The sequence below is a fragment of the Castanea sativa genome, chromosome 6, assembly GCF_040712315.1.
Source record: "Castanea sativa cultivar Marrone di Chiusa Pesio chromosome 6, ASM4071231v1".
Taxonomy (NCBI): domain Eukaryota; kingdom Viridiplantae; phylum Streptophyta; class Magnoliopsida; order Fagales; family Fagaceae; genus Castanea; species Castanea sativa.
In genome coordinates this window covers 60,030,213-60,047,142 of record NC_134018.1, presented here as the reverse complement: position 1 = coordinate 60,047,142, position 16,930 = coordinate 60,030,213, and the positions used below count along the sequence as shown (strand labels likewise).

Here is a 16,930-nt window from a genome sequence, read left to right as displayed (position 1 = left end):
AAACGGACCCTATGATTTCCCCCATTAAAGATCAGCCCATGTCATTGCAAGTTGGATTGGGCTGGCCAAAACTTTGACTGGCCTAAAACATTGACTAAGACAAGCCCATGTCCAGTTGGGCTGGGTTAGCAAAAATTTGGACTAACTGAGCCAGCTTGCCACAAAATCCGGATTTGCCTAGGCATAAAAGCCCCACTACAGCTACCAGAACACACAAATCCATTTCTTGCTCTCTTTCTCTCTCTATCTCTCTCTCTCTCTCTCTTCCCCCATAAGCCACCATTGTGAGTTGGTTACCTCCACGCAAAGGGAAACTCAGTGAGTTCTTTCTACCCAGAAAGGTACCAAACACTTTTCCTCCGATTCAAGGGGTACGAATACCTTTAAGAAACCTGTTTCCCGATTGTGGATTCACCTTTCTATCTGCATATTTCACAAATTTCTGCTCAATCTGGTGCTTGCCCACCTCTATTTTTACTGTTAATGTGCCGACAAAAATAAGAAAAAGAAAGTCTTTGTGTGCTTTGCTCCTTTGGTTTCTCAATCTGTTTTCCTGTGTTGGGTTCATTTGCTTTTGATACAAATCGGCTCCCAAAGCTAAATCGCTTTCTGGGTATTGAAGATTTTGCTTTCTTACTACATAATCACCTCTAATTTGGGCCAATTCTGTACTGATTCTGTATGTTCCTGGATTTTGTTACTCATTTCTTGCTGCATCTTTTGTTTTGTGATTTTGGTTTAGTGCTTAAATTTATTGTAGTTACCTATGAACATATCTTTCTCACTCATATCTGTGTCAGATTTCTTGTTCTTGTTGGTTTTGATTGCCAGTTATGGTAGATTTGCCATTTTATTAATGTTTCTGGTGTGGGTTTTAATTAAGTATTGCTAAGAAGTATGCAGATTTCAATTTTATTTAATTTCTTTCCCTTTGTTGATTAATATTTGCTTCTATGGAGGACATAATGGGGTAACATTTGGCTCATGATTTTTTCTTCAAGATCATGTAATTAACGCAATGTGTTTGCATAAACTACTTCAGCTTCTTGTGTAAAGAAGTTAGTTCTTTTTTAGATTGTGGATCATCCGCTTAATTGGCTGTTGAATTGCTCAGTTTTGATCTAATTAGATGAGAATTTGAGTTTCTTGCCCTTGAAATGATTGAACTGATCTGACAAAGTTTCATTCTTTAAGTTTGTAATGTGTAAGGCCATTGTAATTGAGTTTGTATGATGATGTATCATTAATCATATACGGTCTTTGCATTATCATTTAGCCAAGAGCCATGTGGCTTGACTTGCACCTCCTGTTGTTTCCAACAGAGATGTCCAAGGTGCAAATCCACCCTCCTCTATTGTAACTATCGAATTATAAAATAAAATTTAAAGTCTTTGGTTACCACTTGGGCTTAAATTGGTTTTATAGAAGATTTGTTGACTTTTATATGTAACTTATGTAATTGGATCAGACTTCTCATATGGAAAGTAAACCTTTGCTGGAGATATAGGCTTCCTTCCGTTATCTTTTCCTTGGGGAAACTGAAAATTGCAAGGATTATTGCTATAGAACGGTGTTTATTCAAGAAAACCTAGTAATGAAACATCCACCTTTGAATGTATTGATATGGTATGAATGATATGTGGTTATGCATGTATGACCATCTTGATTTTTATAATTTTTCAGTATAATGATAAAAATGTATATTCTTTGGAAAATAATTAAAAGTGGTAAGCTCTTTAATTTATATAGAATTTATTGTGTACTTGGATGCTATAATTGAGTGGAATTGTTAAAAAATAAGATGTAGTATGCCTCAAAGTTATTAATGATAGAAATAACAATGGTGAATGAATTACTTTATGCAAAAAAAAAAATCTTGCAGAAAGTGATGTTGTAAATATAGCAATATTCAAGAGACAGGGTGGCTGCCCTTATGCTTATATTAGTTGGTGAAATGGTGGCACTTGCTTATTGGGCATTGGGAAAGATCTTAATACCGCAACTATTAATACACTTTTTGATTGTGAAAGATCTAAATTTGTGTTTCCTTTTATGTTTATCAGTTCAAAGAAAAGTTTCCTTCATATTTTTTCAAAAAAAATGTTGTGCTTTAGATCTGGGATTTAATAATCCTTATCTAGATCACAAGGAGAAAAACATTGGATGGATAATGCTTCAATGAGTGTACTATAGTATCATACTGAACTTGGGTAGTATAACATATGCCATCAAAGGTTTGAACTTCTGCTATATCTGTATTCTTTTATATGTTTTTTATTTTAATTTATAGAATTTATAATATAAGTCATTATTTCTGTTAACTTGGGGAAAAATATATGATATGTGTGATGTAATTTGTTGTCACTGAAATGATAGCAAGCAATGTGTGCAACCAACATAGAACTGTGGTACATTTATACCGAACTTTAGAAACATCACCAACATAGATGAATAATTTTGCCCAAGTATTCTTATTTTCTCTTTACATTTAGAAGTTTATTGTCAATATTGTACTCAATGAAAATAGCCAAGTCATTGTTTTGCATATGTTGATAGTGATGAGGGTCTTTGCGATTACCTGTTTTATTTGTTACATTCAATTTTAGGAATTTATGACCAATCCTTTGACTTGTTTATGCAGGGAGTTATTTCTTGTGATTTATTGGAGGCAGCTTTCAAGTTATCTCTCCTTATTGTTTTTCTGTGGTAATAATATATGGGCTGAGGTGCACATTTCATGGGAGGTGTAGAGGATGAAGAACCAGCCACGAAACGCGTGAAATTGTCCACTGAAGAATTGAGAGGTCTTTCTAACGGTTCATCTCTTATAGAGCCCGTATCTGGCTCTTCAAGCGACTTGATGGCTCGACCCCTGTCATCTAACGGGGATGAAGAGGTTGTTGGTTCAAAAGGAGTTATTAAAAGAGTTGAGTTTGTCCGTATAATAGCCAAAGCATTATATTCTCTTGGTTATAAGAAGAGTGGTGAACGTCTAGAGGAAGAGTCTGGAATACCCTTACACTCCTCTGTGGTAAATCTGTTTATGCAGCAAGTACTTGATGGCAGTTGGGATGAAAGTGTTGCCACATTAAAAAAAATTGGACTACTAGATGAAAGCATTGTTAAATCAGCCTCTTTTCTTATTTTGGAGCAGAAGTTTCTTGAACTTTTAAATGCAGAAAAGGTCATGGATGCCTTGAATACATTGAGGACTGAGATAACTCCTCTATGCATTAATGGTACTAGAGTTTGTGAACTTTCTTCCTGTGTAGTTGCCCCTTCACAGTTTGTTCTAGTTGGGTCTCACCGTCAAGACATTGTGAGGGCAAAATCTAGGTCAAAGCTACTAGAGGAATTGCAGAAACTGCTTCCCCCAACTGTTATGATACCTGAAAGAAGGTTGGAACACTTAGTCGAACAGGCCCTTCTTTTGCAACGAGATGCTTGCCCTTTTCACAACTCTTTGGATAAGGAAATGTCATTGTATACTGATCATCAGTGTGGAAGAGATCAGATTCCTTCTCAAACTTTACAGGTTAGAGAAAATCTTTTCTGTTCGAGGGTGTAAGCTTCATAAATAGTTTTTATTCATGTTTACCTTTTGTTCTTGGTTGGCAGTATCCTGATGCACTTGAAACTTTTCTTTGTGGTTGTGATGTATTTGTTAGTAGCAACCAGTCTTAGTAGTATGTAATGTATGTGTTGGGTCATTATTGTTAAGTATATTTTTCTCATTATATGTAACATCACAAGTTGTTTACCCAGTGTACAATCAATTAACTGCAAGTTATTGGTTATCAATTGACTATTTATTTTGCGAGGTTTTTCAAAGGTTGTTGTTATTGCTTGAAGCTGACGTAAAGGAGATGAATTTATTTTTCTTTTGTGGCTGATCAGAAGTATTGCCGCAGCCTCACGAATGAAGTTTCAGGATGAAAGGTTTAGGGGAGGCCCATGATCCAATCAGGGCTAGGATCATGAATATGTTAGCTTCCAAACATATTCATGTCTGTTCCAAAGGGCCAGCTTGGATCAGGAACATGTTCTTGGAAGTTGGTTTCCTTACAAGACATGAGGATGGTGGAATGTCCAATGACTCCAATCCTTCAGATGCTCTTGTGTCTAGCAAGGAATTTGAGACTCAAATGAAGAGATTTTGATGCAGGACAACATAGGCTTCCCACCTAGATTAATCCCATTGTAGACCTTAGGCTTCCCACCTAAGGTGTTTGGATTCACCACCAAACAAACACAATGCAATTTCTGCAAATAATTTGAATAATAATAATCATAGTCTGTCCATACAAAAAAAATCATATGGAGCTTTATATGCAGATTCCAAAAATCACAAAGATAAGGATAAATTCTCCTAAACAAATCCTAAACAATTTCAAATACTAATCTGATAATCCTAAACAAAGAATAATGATGAACTAATCCTAACCAAACTCAAATACCAATCCAAACTAAACAAATAACTACGTTACAATATGAAATTATCCACTGAAAATCTAAAATGAAATATTGAAATAGCTTTTGGTTATGCTCCTGCATTATACTCCCTAGGTTTAAGAAAACTTGACATCGAGTTTTGTAGTGATGAAGAATTAAGACTTTGATGCTTAATACTTCCTTCAGATCAGAAATCACCCTAGGAAGCACTAAGAGTATAATAACTTTCAATTTCACGACACCGTAGAACTCCGCTGGAAACACAAAATCAATGTGTTGAACAAGCACAATTTTATCTTGAACCATAGTATCAACCTTTTGGACTTCATCAACCTGTGGATGTTCATCAACCTCATGGATCATGAAGGGCTCAGTAGCACTTTCATCAGAATCAACCTCCACATCAAGTGCACCCTCTAAATCTTCGCTCACTTGTTGAAATTTCTCTTCTTGTGTAGACTCTATAATAGGTTCTTCTTGCTGCATGAATGTTGAAACATAATCTATTGGCACTTGTACTTCTATTTCAACATTAGTCTTTGGTGGAACTTGAGCATCCTTTTTCTGAGTAGAAGAGTCTAGCAAAACCTTTATTATTTTTCTTTAGTCTTGAGCTATGGCGGTGAGTTCTTGACGGAAGGATGAGGTGTTTTCTTGATGAATACTGTTTTTGTGGTGTAGAAAATTTCCATGAGAGGATTGAGGTTGATAATTCTCTTGATAGCATTGGGGAACATATTTCTCTCTAAGTATTTGCTTCATTTCATTCCAATTAGTTATGGCAGGCTTGCTCCTTCCTTTGCGATGATTCTCGGTACTACGCCAAAAGTCTCTAGCTCTACTTTTCAATTTCAACCTGGCAAACCTAACCTTATTAGCATCTGGCAGACATATTTGATCAAAGCATTGATCCATCTCATCTAGCCAATTAATGAAGTTCCATGGATCTGGACATCCATCAAATATTGGTGCTTCTGAGACAACCATGATTCACTGGAATAGACTTTCAACAATCTGAAATGAACATGGGCTTGGTAATCTGGGCTTTGGCTGGTGCTCTGTAGTGATCATTATGTGGGGCTTGTTGAGCATGGCTTGTAAGTGAACTCTAGTGTTTGCCGGAACTTTTCGGCCTTTTGACTTTTTTTTGTTGTTGTTGAAGTACAATAAAGAAAGAACTACAATATAAAACTAAAATCTACCAAACAGACGTCAAACATTAAAACACCGATACTAAAGAAAGAAGTTCAGAGTAAACTAAGAAAGAAGAAACTTCAGAGAGAGCAGTCACGAAAGCTTCGCTGGGTTCCTCAAAGCAGAGGCAGCACGAACTCATTGGCAATGGCTAGTGGTGGTGCTCGAAGGTGGAGATCAAAACTTGCAAGTTAGATCTCGGTGGCTGGTGGCGGAACTCCGAGCTTCGTGAAGCGGCATGGAGAGATCGGTGATGGCGGATCTTGGCGGCGTTGCTCCAATAGTGACATCGGCGGCTGCTTGTTGACTTTCAAACTCTCTTTCTCCTGATCTGACGGGCTGGGGTTGTGGTGCAATTTGGGTTTTTTGTTTCTGAGCAGATATGGCTTGATTGGTGGTAATTTGCAAAGATCTTGTGAGACATGCTTGGAGTGTTGGGTTGTACTGCTGGTTAGGCTGTAGAGTTGATCAAAGTGGCTGGATGTTTCCTGTTTGGCTTGAAAGGAGTTCACAGTGATGTTGGATTGACAGTGGTTGAAAGAATGAACAGATTTTGGGTTGCTGAAATTTTGATAGATCAAATTGAGCTCTGATACCAAATTGATGCAGGACAACCTTGGCTTCCCACCAAATTGAGTGCTGAAATTTCCATGTATTCTTGAATACATGGTCTAGATTCGTTAACTTTTACGTCCTTTCATCCTCTTCTTTTAACTCTATACTACTATGTTTTTTACTTAATCCGCAAGCAGCACTTGTTCTTCAATCCTAAACGTGCAACCCTCTTTTCCTAATCCTAGAATGTCTATTGACTGTAAGGCCTGCACTGAAGCATCCCAAATCAAAATGTAGGTTCAGTTATGTGGTTTCAGGAATTCCCGTGACTTTTACCTTCTTACTCTTCCATGAACCCTATCAGTAATCTCTCTCCACTTATTATTATTATGAACTATTACTTTACAAGACACCTGATAAGCTTAAGATTCCTAAAGTTATCATGTGTCCTAATTAAAAAAAGAAAAAGAAAAAAGAATGATTCAGAGTTATTCTACAACTTTACTAGGTAAATAGAATGATTAGTATAGGACACTTATCCAGCAATGTCAGAAAAAGTGGCATTATGCAGTACTAATTTGTCTTTAGAAGGCCATTAAAGGCAGCTAAAAGTGAATGAATAAGGATTAAAAAACACAGTGCTATGCATGAAATTGAGGATCTCTTGATTAGGTGTTCAGCTTACATCAATTTGATGACATTCTGTTTCACTTGGAACACATACGTTTACCTTATAGTTAAGAAAGCAAATTAGAGGGTTTATAATACCTTAAGAGATACCCTTTACTTGATTGTGGTAAGCGCACTTAGTTGTTAGCTACAAATGCTTCAAGATGTTGATTTATATCTATTTTCCGCCCTTTATAAACCCTCATAAAAAAAAAGAAAAAGAAAGAGAGAGAAGTTTCTTTATGCATGAGAAATTTATGTCTCTTATAGTAGTGAGGTCCCTAAAAGTATGGAATGAATGTTTTGGTTTGGGTTAAACCTACAACTTCTGTGACCCTTGTTTTTGGGTTATTTCCACATTTGTACTTATTGATAATATTTCATGATCTTTTCCAATTTCTCTGTTTTGTTTCTTTTCTGGAGAATTTGTTATCCTTGAGTGGACTATGCATTTGCTTTAGTTAAAGCTGCTATTGTGAATTTGGTATCTACATGTCATTGGATCTCCATCTTGAATCTTTCTTTTTATTTCTATTTGAGTAGATATTACGAGACCACAGCGATGAAGTCTGGTTCTTGCAGTTTTCACATAATGGGAAATACTTGGCTTCATCATCAAATGATCGTTCAGTTATCATATGGGAGGTAAGATTGATAGTTTTAATGGGTTTAGATTTGACTGTATTGTGATCTCTCTCTCTCTCTCCTCTGATAAGTAATAAATTTTATTTCTAAAGAGGCACTACCTCATTTACACAAATGTATACATGATGTAGTCCTAAAGAATTACAAAGAATAAAATTTACAAGCACAAATCAATGAAAATTACAATAGAAAGATTGGTACTATAACCTAGGGAATGGGGGCTATTCAAACATGATCTTGTGAAAGACAACTTCAGTCGAACAACCAAGGTTCTAGATCTTCAAATGTACAATGATCCCTCTCTCTGCCACAACATACATTAATGGGCTTCCAAACAAAGGATTTGCGTTTCCTAAACCAATTAACTGATTCCTCTATCCATATAATGGATAAAAAATTCTCTTAGGCATTATCCAATGAACTCCAAACACATAGACCATTTGTGCCATCACAATGCAACAACAAATGGTCCACCATCTCACTGTTTCCCTACACTTGCAACGCCAATCTATTAGAGTAATTCCTTTCTTCATGAGATTATTGCATGCGTGGTTGTTAGTATCCGATGAATCGTATTGAGTATTGTAAGATATATATCAAATGTTTGCAAAAAGTTCTGAATCATTTGGGTGTATTTTCTTTGACAGATTTGTTAGATTTGTACTTTCGCTGCTTTATAGTTTTTGCTGTTTTTTCTGGTTCCTTAGTACACTTCCTATGTGCTTTGGTTTCGTGTATTCTTTTCTTTATTCAATGAAGTTATATTACTTATATAAAAAAAAAGGTTCTGAATCATTTGGATGTATCAAAGATGCTCATGAATTTTACGTTGTGAATTGTTTCGAATCGGTGAGTTGTAATGTCTTATATGGTACCTGAGGTTTTGCTTATTCAACTTTAAAAAAAAAAAAAAAAGAATCCTTTTGATCTTTTGTTTTTTTTCATTCATTTTTTTTCCTTCCACCTCTCCTCTTTTTTATTTTTTATTTTTTATCTTCTATTGTTTTTTCCATCTATAATCTTTTTTTTTTCAGCTACTCCTAGGCATGCACATAAACCACTTAGTAATTTTTGGATACTTTGAGTTAGACTGTTTATTTTATTTTATTTTGATAGGTAATAAGAATATTATTAAATCAAACTGAAAACAAATGAAAGCCAATACAAGGTGTTCATATGGTGAACACAAGGAAAAGCAACAAACAAACAAATATCAACAAAGAACAAGAAAAAACTTAAAGAGCAATACTAAGAGAAGAAATAAACTCGACGATAGTGGAGCAATCCGAGAAGCCCCAACATCTAGACCAATCAAATAAAGTCTTTTGGCATAAAGCTTGTAATTGAACCAAGGATTTCTCGGTATCCTTAAAAGAGCGCCGATTTCTTTCCTTCCAAACAATCCACATCAAACAACCAGGAACCATATTCCATATGTCTGAATTAAATTTTCCTAGCCAAAAACTCCAACAATACACCAAGCTTTCCACATTGCCTGGTATGACCCATTGAGTCCCAAAGATCTGAAACATATAAACCCACAGAGAATGAGCTACCGGACAGTGGAGGAGAAGATGATCCACAGTTTCCTCATTCCGATGGCACATACAACACCTATTTGCCAAAATGCGCCCCTTAAGCTTAAGATTATCCAATGTAAGGATCTGCCCATGAACCGCTGTCCACACAAAAAATGCCACCCTCCTAGGGATCTTAGCTTTCCAAATACCCTTCCATGGAAAGTTGGAGGCTGCACCCCTAGACTGTGTATTTTAGTTTCTGATCTTTAATTTATATTGAATGAATTATCTTTTTAATGTATAGTTGTGTTTAGATAGTCTGTTGGTTGTACTAAATAAGATGTTGTGTTAATTAAAGAGATGATAGAGAGTATAATGTTGGATAGGATCGAATGGCGAAGAAAAATACATGTAGTCGACCTTGATTAGTTTGTGGAGAATCCATAGACCCCAAAGTTTTGGGACAACTTTGGGACTAAGATTTGTTGTTGTTGTTGTTATAGTTACTTTTAGATAGTCCATTTAAATGTTCTGACTTTTGAGTATAATCCATTTAAATGTGAACTCCTTTGCAACGTCTCCAAAATGTCACCCAGGCAGCTCCGTAAGAAATTCCTTTGCAATGTCTCCAAAATGTTCGCCCCAAGAGAAAGGATGGTGAAAACTTACTTATCAAATCCAAATGGGCAGCACATCAATTGGGGACAAAGCCTTATTAAGTGGAGGTTACTAGTTTGAATCTCCCATTGGGGCCCTTAGACAAAACTTATAAAATATAAAGGTAATAAGTTGGTAAACTGGAAAGTGTATTCCCCCTTTTGACAAATACAATGTTTCCAACTCGATAGTCTATGTTTCATTTCCTCTAAAATGGTGTTCCACGCCACTCTTGTTCTAAAAGGTGATCTCAAATGCATACTTGAATAATTCAAGGGCAAGCCAGCAATCATACAACAAAAATGTTCTCCAAAACATCAGTGTCTTCAACCTTAATCAATGTCTCCAACCTCTCCTACTGGTTCAATTTCACTCTTACTGAGGTTCATTTTTTTTTTGATAACATGAAACAACTTCTTCACATTAGGATGATGTCAACATGATTCGAAGATGCAACAGGCCTAAAAATGAACCTCAGTAAGAGGTTCATTTTTAGGCCTGTTGCATCTTCGAATCATGTTGACATCATCCTAATGTGAAGAAGTTGTTTCATGGTAGCATCACAAAACAAAATTGTGTCATCAGCAAATAGTACGTGGGAAACCAAAAGGCTGTTTTCTCCATTCCTAACTCTAAATCCAGAGATTAAACTCCCTGCTTCAGTTCCCTTCAACATTCTACTCAACACCTCTAAAACCAGAATAAAGAGTAGCAGTGAGAGAGGATTACCTTGCCTTGGTTCTCTTCAACATTTTACTCGACACCTTCAAAACATGAATGAAGAGTAGCGGTGAGAGAGAATCACCTCGCATTAAGACTTATCAAGTTATTAAAAAATCCTGCTGGGGAGCCATTTACCAACATGGACAAGTGCTACACTATTATGAATTATAGCTTTCTTATTTTAGTTATGAAGAATGTCTCCCTTCTTTTTTCCTACCTATGATGGTTTGCATCTCTCTCCTGCAGTCACAACGTCAGAGTTCATTATTGTTGTTTGCCCCTCCATATTTAGTTATTTATCAGCACTGAGAAGCGCACCACTGTCATGAATTATAGCTTTGTGATTGTAGTTATGAAGAGTATCTCTCTTCTTTTTTCTCATTGATGATGATTTGCATCTCTTCCACACTTACATGTCAGAGTTCCTAATTTCTGTTTGCTCCATGTTTCTGGATTAAATATCACATCAATTCTTGGTATGGTGTGGTGACATTCTGATATTGGCATTGTTTGGTCAGATGTAACAGTATTGCTTTGTCTCTGTTGTAATTTTCTCCTTTTTGCACTTAAAAGTGAGGTTTGGTCCCAAAAATCAAGAGTTTGACTTTGAAGTCATGGTTTTAACCTTTTCTGGAGCTGCAACCATTTGATAAATATTTTACAATTAAGCAGGGAACAATTGCATTGGACTAAAAGTGCTGAAATACTAAACCAATTGAGCTACCAACTAAATTATGGCTTAACATATTATACTTCTGTTAGTAGCTCATCTTGTTCAGATAGGGTGGAACCTGTACCTCCTGGACGGGATAGCCGTTTATATTATAATATATATATATATATATCCTCGTGCTCATCTTGTCTTAATATATTAGGTTGGTTCCATAAAGGGCAAATTTTTTAAGATGTCTTCTAGAATACAAGTGATCGACCTTGAATAAATTGTTCAGGATCAATTGCTGACGCCAAAAATTTGGGACTATGCCTTGGTTGTTGTTGTTGTTGTTGTTGTATTGATTTTGAATGGCTTGAAAGAAAACCTTGCCAGATGGAGTAGTGAAGTTTTGGCCTACTTAGAAGTACAACTACAAAATGAGCATAATGGAATAAAAAAGCAGTTAAAGATGGCTCACTGATGAAGATATTGAATTAGAAATGAATGCACTTGTGCTGTTACGGTCAAGCTGAGAGATAAATCACTCAAGATAGTTGGTGATGTGTTCTCTGTTAGTGGAAGCTGTTTGTAACAAGATCAAGATGACTCAAAGGAGCTATTAGGGCAAAAGTATGGGCAAGAAGAGCATCAAACGTCAAAAATGGTGCTAGTGGTGCCGTAAGATAGATTTTTGCATATGGTTGGTTTGGTCTTTAGGGCTGACAGGTTGCAGTTTTGGGGTGGATTATGGTATTTAGAGATTGTAGCTGCAGCCAGGTTGAAAAGGTATGCTACAAGAGGCCAATAGGGGTTATTTCTTGAAATAATTAGGTTGCAGAAAATTTTAGCAACAGGGGAAATTAGGTGTTTTAGGGTTTGTTTCTATGATTAATTGGTGGTAAAAAGGCTAGAAAATGCCAATGTGATTTAGGGTTTTGTTAGGGTTAATAAAGAAATATTTGAGGGGTTGTGACTTGTGATGGGTTGAAAAACAGGTTGTAGCTTGAATTTGTTCAGGAGTATGTGAGTGGTGCATGTGAACGGTATTGAAGTGGTATGCAGTGTGGATACCAAATATGCCTGTTGACTGGTTGGTGCTGATTGATTTTGTTGGACCTGAACAATTTTAATGCTGTTGACATTGATGGATGTTGACTGTTGAGAACATTGACACTGATAAATGTTAAGAATTCTTAGGATTAATTTTTTTTTTAAGTAATGAAAATTTTATTGAAACCAGAAAACAGCCACCCAAGAGTAAATGATGTATACAAATGGGGACAATACAATCATGCACACAAATTACAATGATCAATCAAATCGAAAAAAAATCAAACATAAAAAGTAACAACCCACAACAGACATCCAATCCAACAAGGTTAGCTTAATTTCTGTTAAATGTCATTCCAAATCCTCAAAAATTTGGACATTCCACTCCCTCCAATACACCAAATCAAACAGTGAGAAACAGCTTTCCAAATAGTTCCATTTCTATGATGACCAAACTGCCCTTGCCAAGAAGCAAATAACTCGATGACTGTCTTTGGCATAACCCAGTACACTCCAAACAAGCCAAACACCACAGGCCACAACTCCGTAGCAATAGGACAATGAAGTAATAAATTAATGAATTGGTTACTGGCTATTCATTTTCCTTAGTTGGTTATGAGGCTATTTCCTTTCCTTATTTTATGAAATTTGGGTTGTAGAGGCTTGATCATGGATTAATAGAAAATTTTGGTTGGAATTTCCTTCCAATGTCAAGATTTCCATCCTTCTTTATATGCTTGGTGTTGCCTCTAGGCAACCCAAGATGCTGGCATCTAAGTTCTCTCTCTTTGTACCATGGTTTTAAAAACTGTTGCGTTCCGGCCAGAATGGCCGGAATTTTCCGTCCCAGTGCAGGTAACCCCCTTATTCCGATTCGTCCTAAATGCCGGATTGTACCGGCGTTCCGGCTGGAATTTTGTCATACCAGGTGAAATGTTGGTTCCAGAGTGAAATGAATAATCAGTTTTCTGGATTCTGCTACTTTGCTTTGAGTCACTGAGTGGGTTTTTTTTGGATCTCATGGTGGGTTTACAGATGGAGAAAACGAACTGAATTAGAAAAGGACAAGTGAAAAGCAAAAAAAGAAAAAAGAAAAACAACAAATATGATGAAATAATTGAATCGAGAATGTCATATGGGGTACGTTAAAAATGCAAAAACAAATGAAAAAGGACAAGAAGTCAAACAAGGGAGTTACAGATCTGGAAAAGAAGATAAAGAATAGGATTGGGAGGAGGAATGGTGAGAGAGAAATGAAAAAGTTGTATAAAAAAAATGGGTAAAAGAGATGAATTAGGTGATGCTTACGTGAGAGGAGTAAATGGGAAGCTTCTAGGAAGGTGCTCCCCGTTTATAAATGTCATTATATTCTTTCTTATTTGCAAAAATGCTTTAACAATAATATAATAAGTAATAACCTTATTATTATCTCTCTTTTAATAAAAAATAACTTTGTTATTATTATTATTATTACAATATATATATATATATATATATATCTCTGGTGCATAATCCTGAAACAGTGTACCGGTACACATTTGAACCGAAATATTCCGTTCCAGTAGCCAATCCAAAACTGTCACTAGAACGGAATTCAAAACCTAGCTATGTGCTGCTTGATATTGACTCTGAGCAACCCTAAGTGTTGATATGCCAATTCCTAGGTTTTATCCCTCCCATCTTGGTGCTAACTCCTAAGCTCTATCCATTTTTGTTGTTTTTGTTTCCAGTGCCGTAAATCCCTTTGAGAATTTTGTGTTGCATCATGAAGGCTTGGATTAAGATCCTATCATTCTAAAATCTATCCATTAGTAGGAGAAAATTACCATTTTGTTATTGTCAAAAAGATAGGGTTTTACTTTTTAAGTATTTAGAATCTGGTATCATTATTTATATCTCTATGCATCAAAAGAATCTGAAAATTTGTAATCTCCTTTCCTAAAAAAAGGGAAAAGAACCCAAAAGCACTAGAGCTTTGTTTCTTGGACTCGACACTCTTTACTCTTGTAGAAGATCTGAAGTATTAGCCTTTGGAAATATTTGCAAAGGGGTGGTCTAAGTTTTCTCATACATATTATACATTCTTTTGTTTGTAGGTTGATGTAAATCGTGGTGTGTCTTTGAAGCATAGATTATGTGGTCATCAGAAATCTGTCTGCTCTGTTTCATGGAGTCCCGATTGCAATGAGCTCCTTACCTGTGGAGTGGAGGAAGCTGTCAGGCGCTGGGATGTTTCTTCTGGTGAGTGCCTTCATATTTATGAGAAAGCTGGTGTTGGCCAGGTGTCTTGTGGATGGTCCCCAGATGGCAAATGGATATTCTCTGGTGTCAATGACAAGAGTATTTGCGTGTGGCACCTAGATGGGAGAGAGCTGGAGTGTTGGAAAGGGCAAAAAACTCTAAGGATATCTGATTTGGAAATAACGAGTGATGGGAAGCAGATTATAAGTATGTATAAAGAAGATGCCATACTATTACTTGACAGGGAAGCAAAAGTCGAAAGACATATTGAAGAGGATCAAACAATAACATCGTTTTCATTATCGAGGGATAATAGGTTCTTACTGGTTAGTCTTCTAAATCAAGAAATTCATCTGTGGAACATTGAAGGTGACCCCAAGCTTGTTGCCAAGTATATAGGTCATAAACGTGCCCGGTTTGTGATTAGGTCTTGCTTTGGTGGACTTGCACAAGCTTTTATTGCCAGTGGTAGTGAGGACTCACAGGTATGGTTTTAATTTTATCCTTTTGGGTTCTTTGGAGGAAGAATTTTCTTTGTTTACAAGGAAAAATTCTGTTCCATGTTCATTGAGTGTAACTGTTTCTATTTTCATTAAAACGAGGATATTATGCATAGTTATGCTTGTGCTTGCAAATGTTATATACAATTCAGTACATCGTGATCCCTGAACCGTATATGTAGTAGGTCTCATCAGGACCCCTGAATTAATTGGGCCTTTTGAGGGGAGTCTTTGATATACATTGTAAGTTCGGGACAGATTTTACACCGTGTAACTAATTTCATATTGTCATGCAGAGAATGAAGGTTACTTTCAAACTTCGAAAGTATATGTAACTCTTGATTTATAGGATTGGGAGAAAAGATAAATAAAAAATTCCTGTGATTGCCATTTGAATCTGCTGGTACAATTTTCCTTTTATCAAGCATGAAACAGTGAACTTCCATTGTGATTGCAGGTTTATATTTGGCACAGAGGCTCAGGTGAGCTGATAGAGACATTGCCAGGTCATTCTGGAGCTGTTAATTGTGTGAGCTGGAATCCTGTGAACCCCCACATGTTGGCATCGGCCAGTGATGACCGTACGATTCGGATATGGGGTCTAAATGAACTAAATATGAAGCGCAAGGATGCTCATAGCAATGGCATCCACTATTGCAATGGGAGAACCTGAAAAACAGGCTGAAAGCATCATTGTTTGTTATTTCTTTCCCTGACCATTGGTTATGTGTAAATACTTTATCATCGTTGCAGTCAGACATTCAAGTCAAACTAGCATGTGAATTGTGCAACAAGTTTCTGATAATAAATCAACCATTTCAATTTTTAGCATTTAAATAATTGATTACTTGGTTATGATTAAGGGGATATGGAGCTAACTTATAAGGAATAGGATGATGCTTTAATTATTATACAATAGCTTTAAATATTATACAATAATAACTAGTTGCAAACTCACGCGATGCGGGGGAATAAATAATTATTTTGTAATTGTAATATAATGTATAATTTATTTCTCTAAAATTTGTTAAAAATAGTTTTTTCTCCTAAAAAATTAAAAAATTTCTATTTGGTTCAACTAGGTTTACTTGGTCTCATTCGATCCAATTTTGTTCTTCTTTGGTCCATTTTGGACTAATTGGGCCTTCATTGATTCTTTTTATAAGATAATTGATCCAAAAATTTATTTATTTATTCTAATTTTTGGGTAGTAAAGTATGAAATATTATTATATTTGGGCTAAACTCTCTAATTTTGAGTAAAACAATACTAATAAAGTAGACATTAGAAATTAGAAACATGAGTCCTAAAAATACAATAAAAAAAAAGAATAAGACTTAGATACACCACTTACATGTTGTTTCTTAGATTCCTCTCTTAAGATTCTGCCATGTACAGCATCTAAGGTATTGTACATAAGTTTTATCCTAAAAATTAAATATTCTGTCCATTTTGTCAGTCCATTTTGTCATTTTCGATTCAATTTGGTTCTATTCGGTCAATTTTGTCCACATTGGTCCTAGTTTGTTCCCTTCAGTCTTATTCGGTCTAATTTGTCTACTTCGGTCCAATGCTATCGACATTTGTCATAATCAGTTTACTTCAGTCCTATTTGTTCATATGCGGTCCATTATGTCCACTTTGGTACCAATCTGTCTATTCTTTTTTATTCGGTCCCCTTAAGTTCTTTTCGGTCCACATTGGTACACTTTGTCCTTTATTCAGTCCACTTTGGTCTATTTTGGTTCACCTTATTCCTATTCGATCCTATTATGTCCATTAGGTCCACTTCGTTCTATTTGGTGCATTTGTATCCTCTTCAGTTCATTCGGACCACTTCGGTCTGTTTTGGTCTACTTTGGTCCATTTTTGTGCACTTAAATATATGGAAAATATATATTTGGGTTGAAGGCACCTACTCTAAATCTAAATTTATTTTTTAAAAAATATAAATCTCAAACTCGTAGTATCTAAAATCTTAAACTTAGTATTTATTGTTACTACATTTTTATTGAGCTACATTAACATAACATTTTTGTCTACTTTGATCCAGTTAAATTTTTAAGTGA

The 16,930-nt window shown here is 35.8% G+C and overlaps 1 protein-coding gene across 4 annotated transcripts; it reads left to right on the top strand.

Annotated features, from left to right (window-relative positions):
• Positions 1-213: 213 nt before the first annotated feature.
• LOC142640348 (WD repeat-containing protein 26 homolog) lies at positions 214-15,698 on the top strand. Of its 4 annotated transcripts, none has more exons than XM_075814408.1 (5): positions 214-371; positions 2,642-3,535; positions 7,414-7,515; positions 14,217-14,846; positions 15,319-15,698. In XM_075814408.1, exons 2-5 carry the CDS (start codon positions 2,738-2,740, stop codon positions 15,532-15,534), a joined length of 1,746 nt encoding a protein of 581 aa, XP_075670523.1. In that variant the 5' UTR covers positions 214-371; positions 2,642-2,737; the 3' UTR covers positions 15,535-15,698. The 4 variants fall into 4 exon arrangements, with proteins under 4 accessions (XP_075670523.1, XP_075670524.1, XP_075670525.1 ...); XM_075814409.1 differs by having other exon boundaries at positions 214-613; XM_075814410.1 differs by having other exon boundaries at positions 216-341.
• The last annotated feature ends 1,232 nt before the right edge of the window (positions 15,699-16,930 follow it).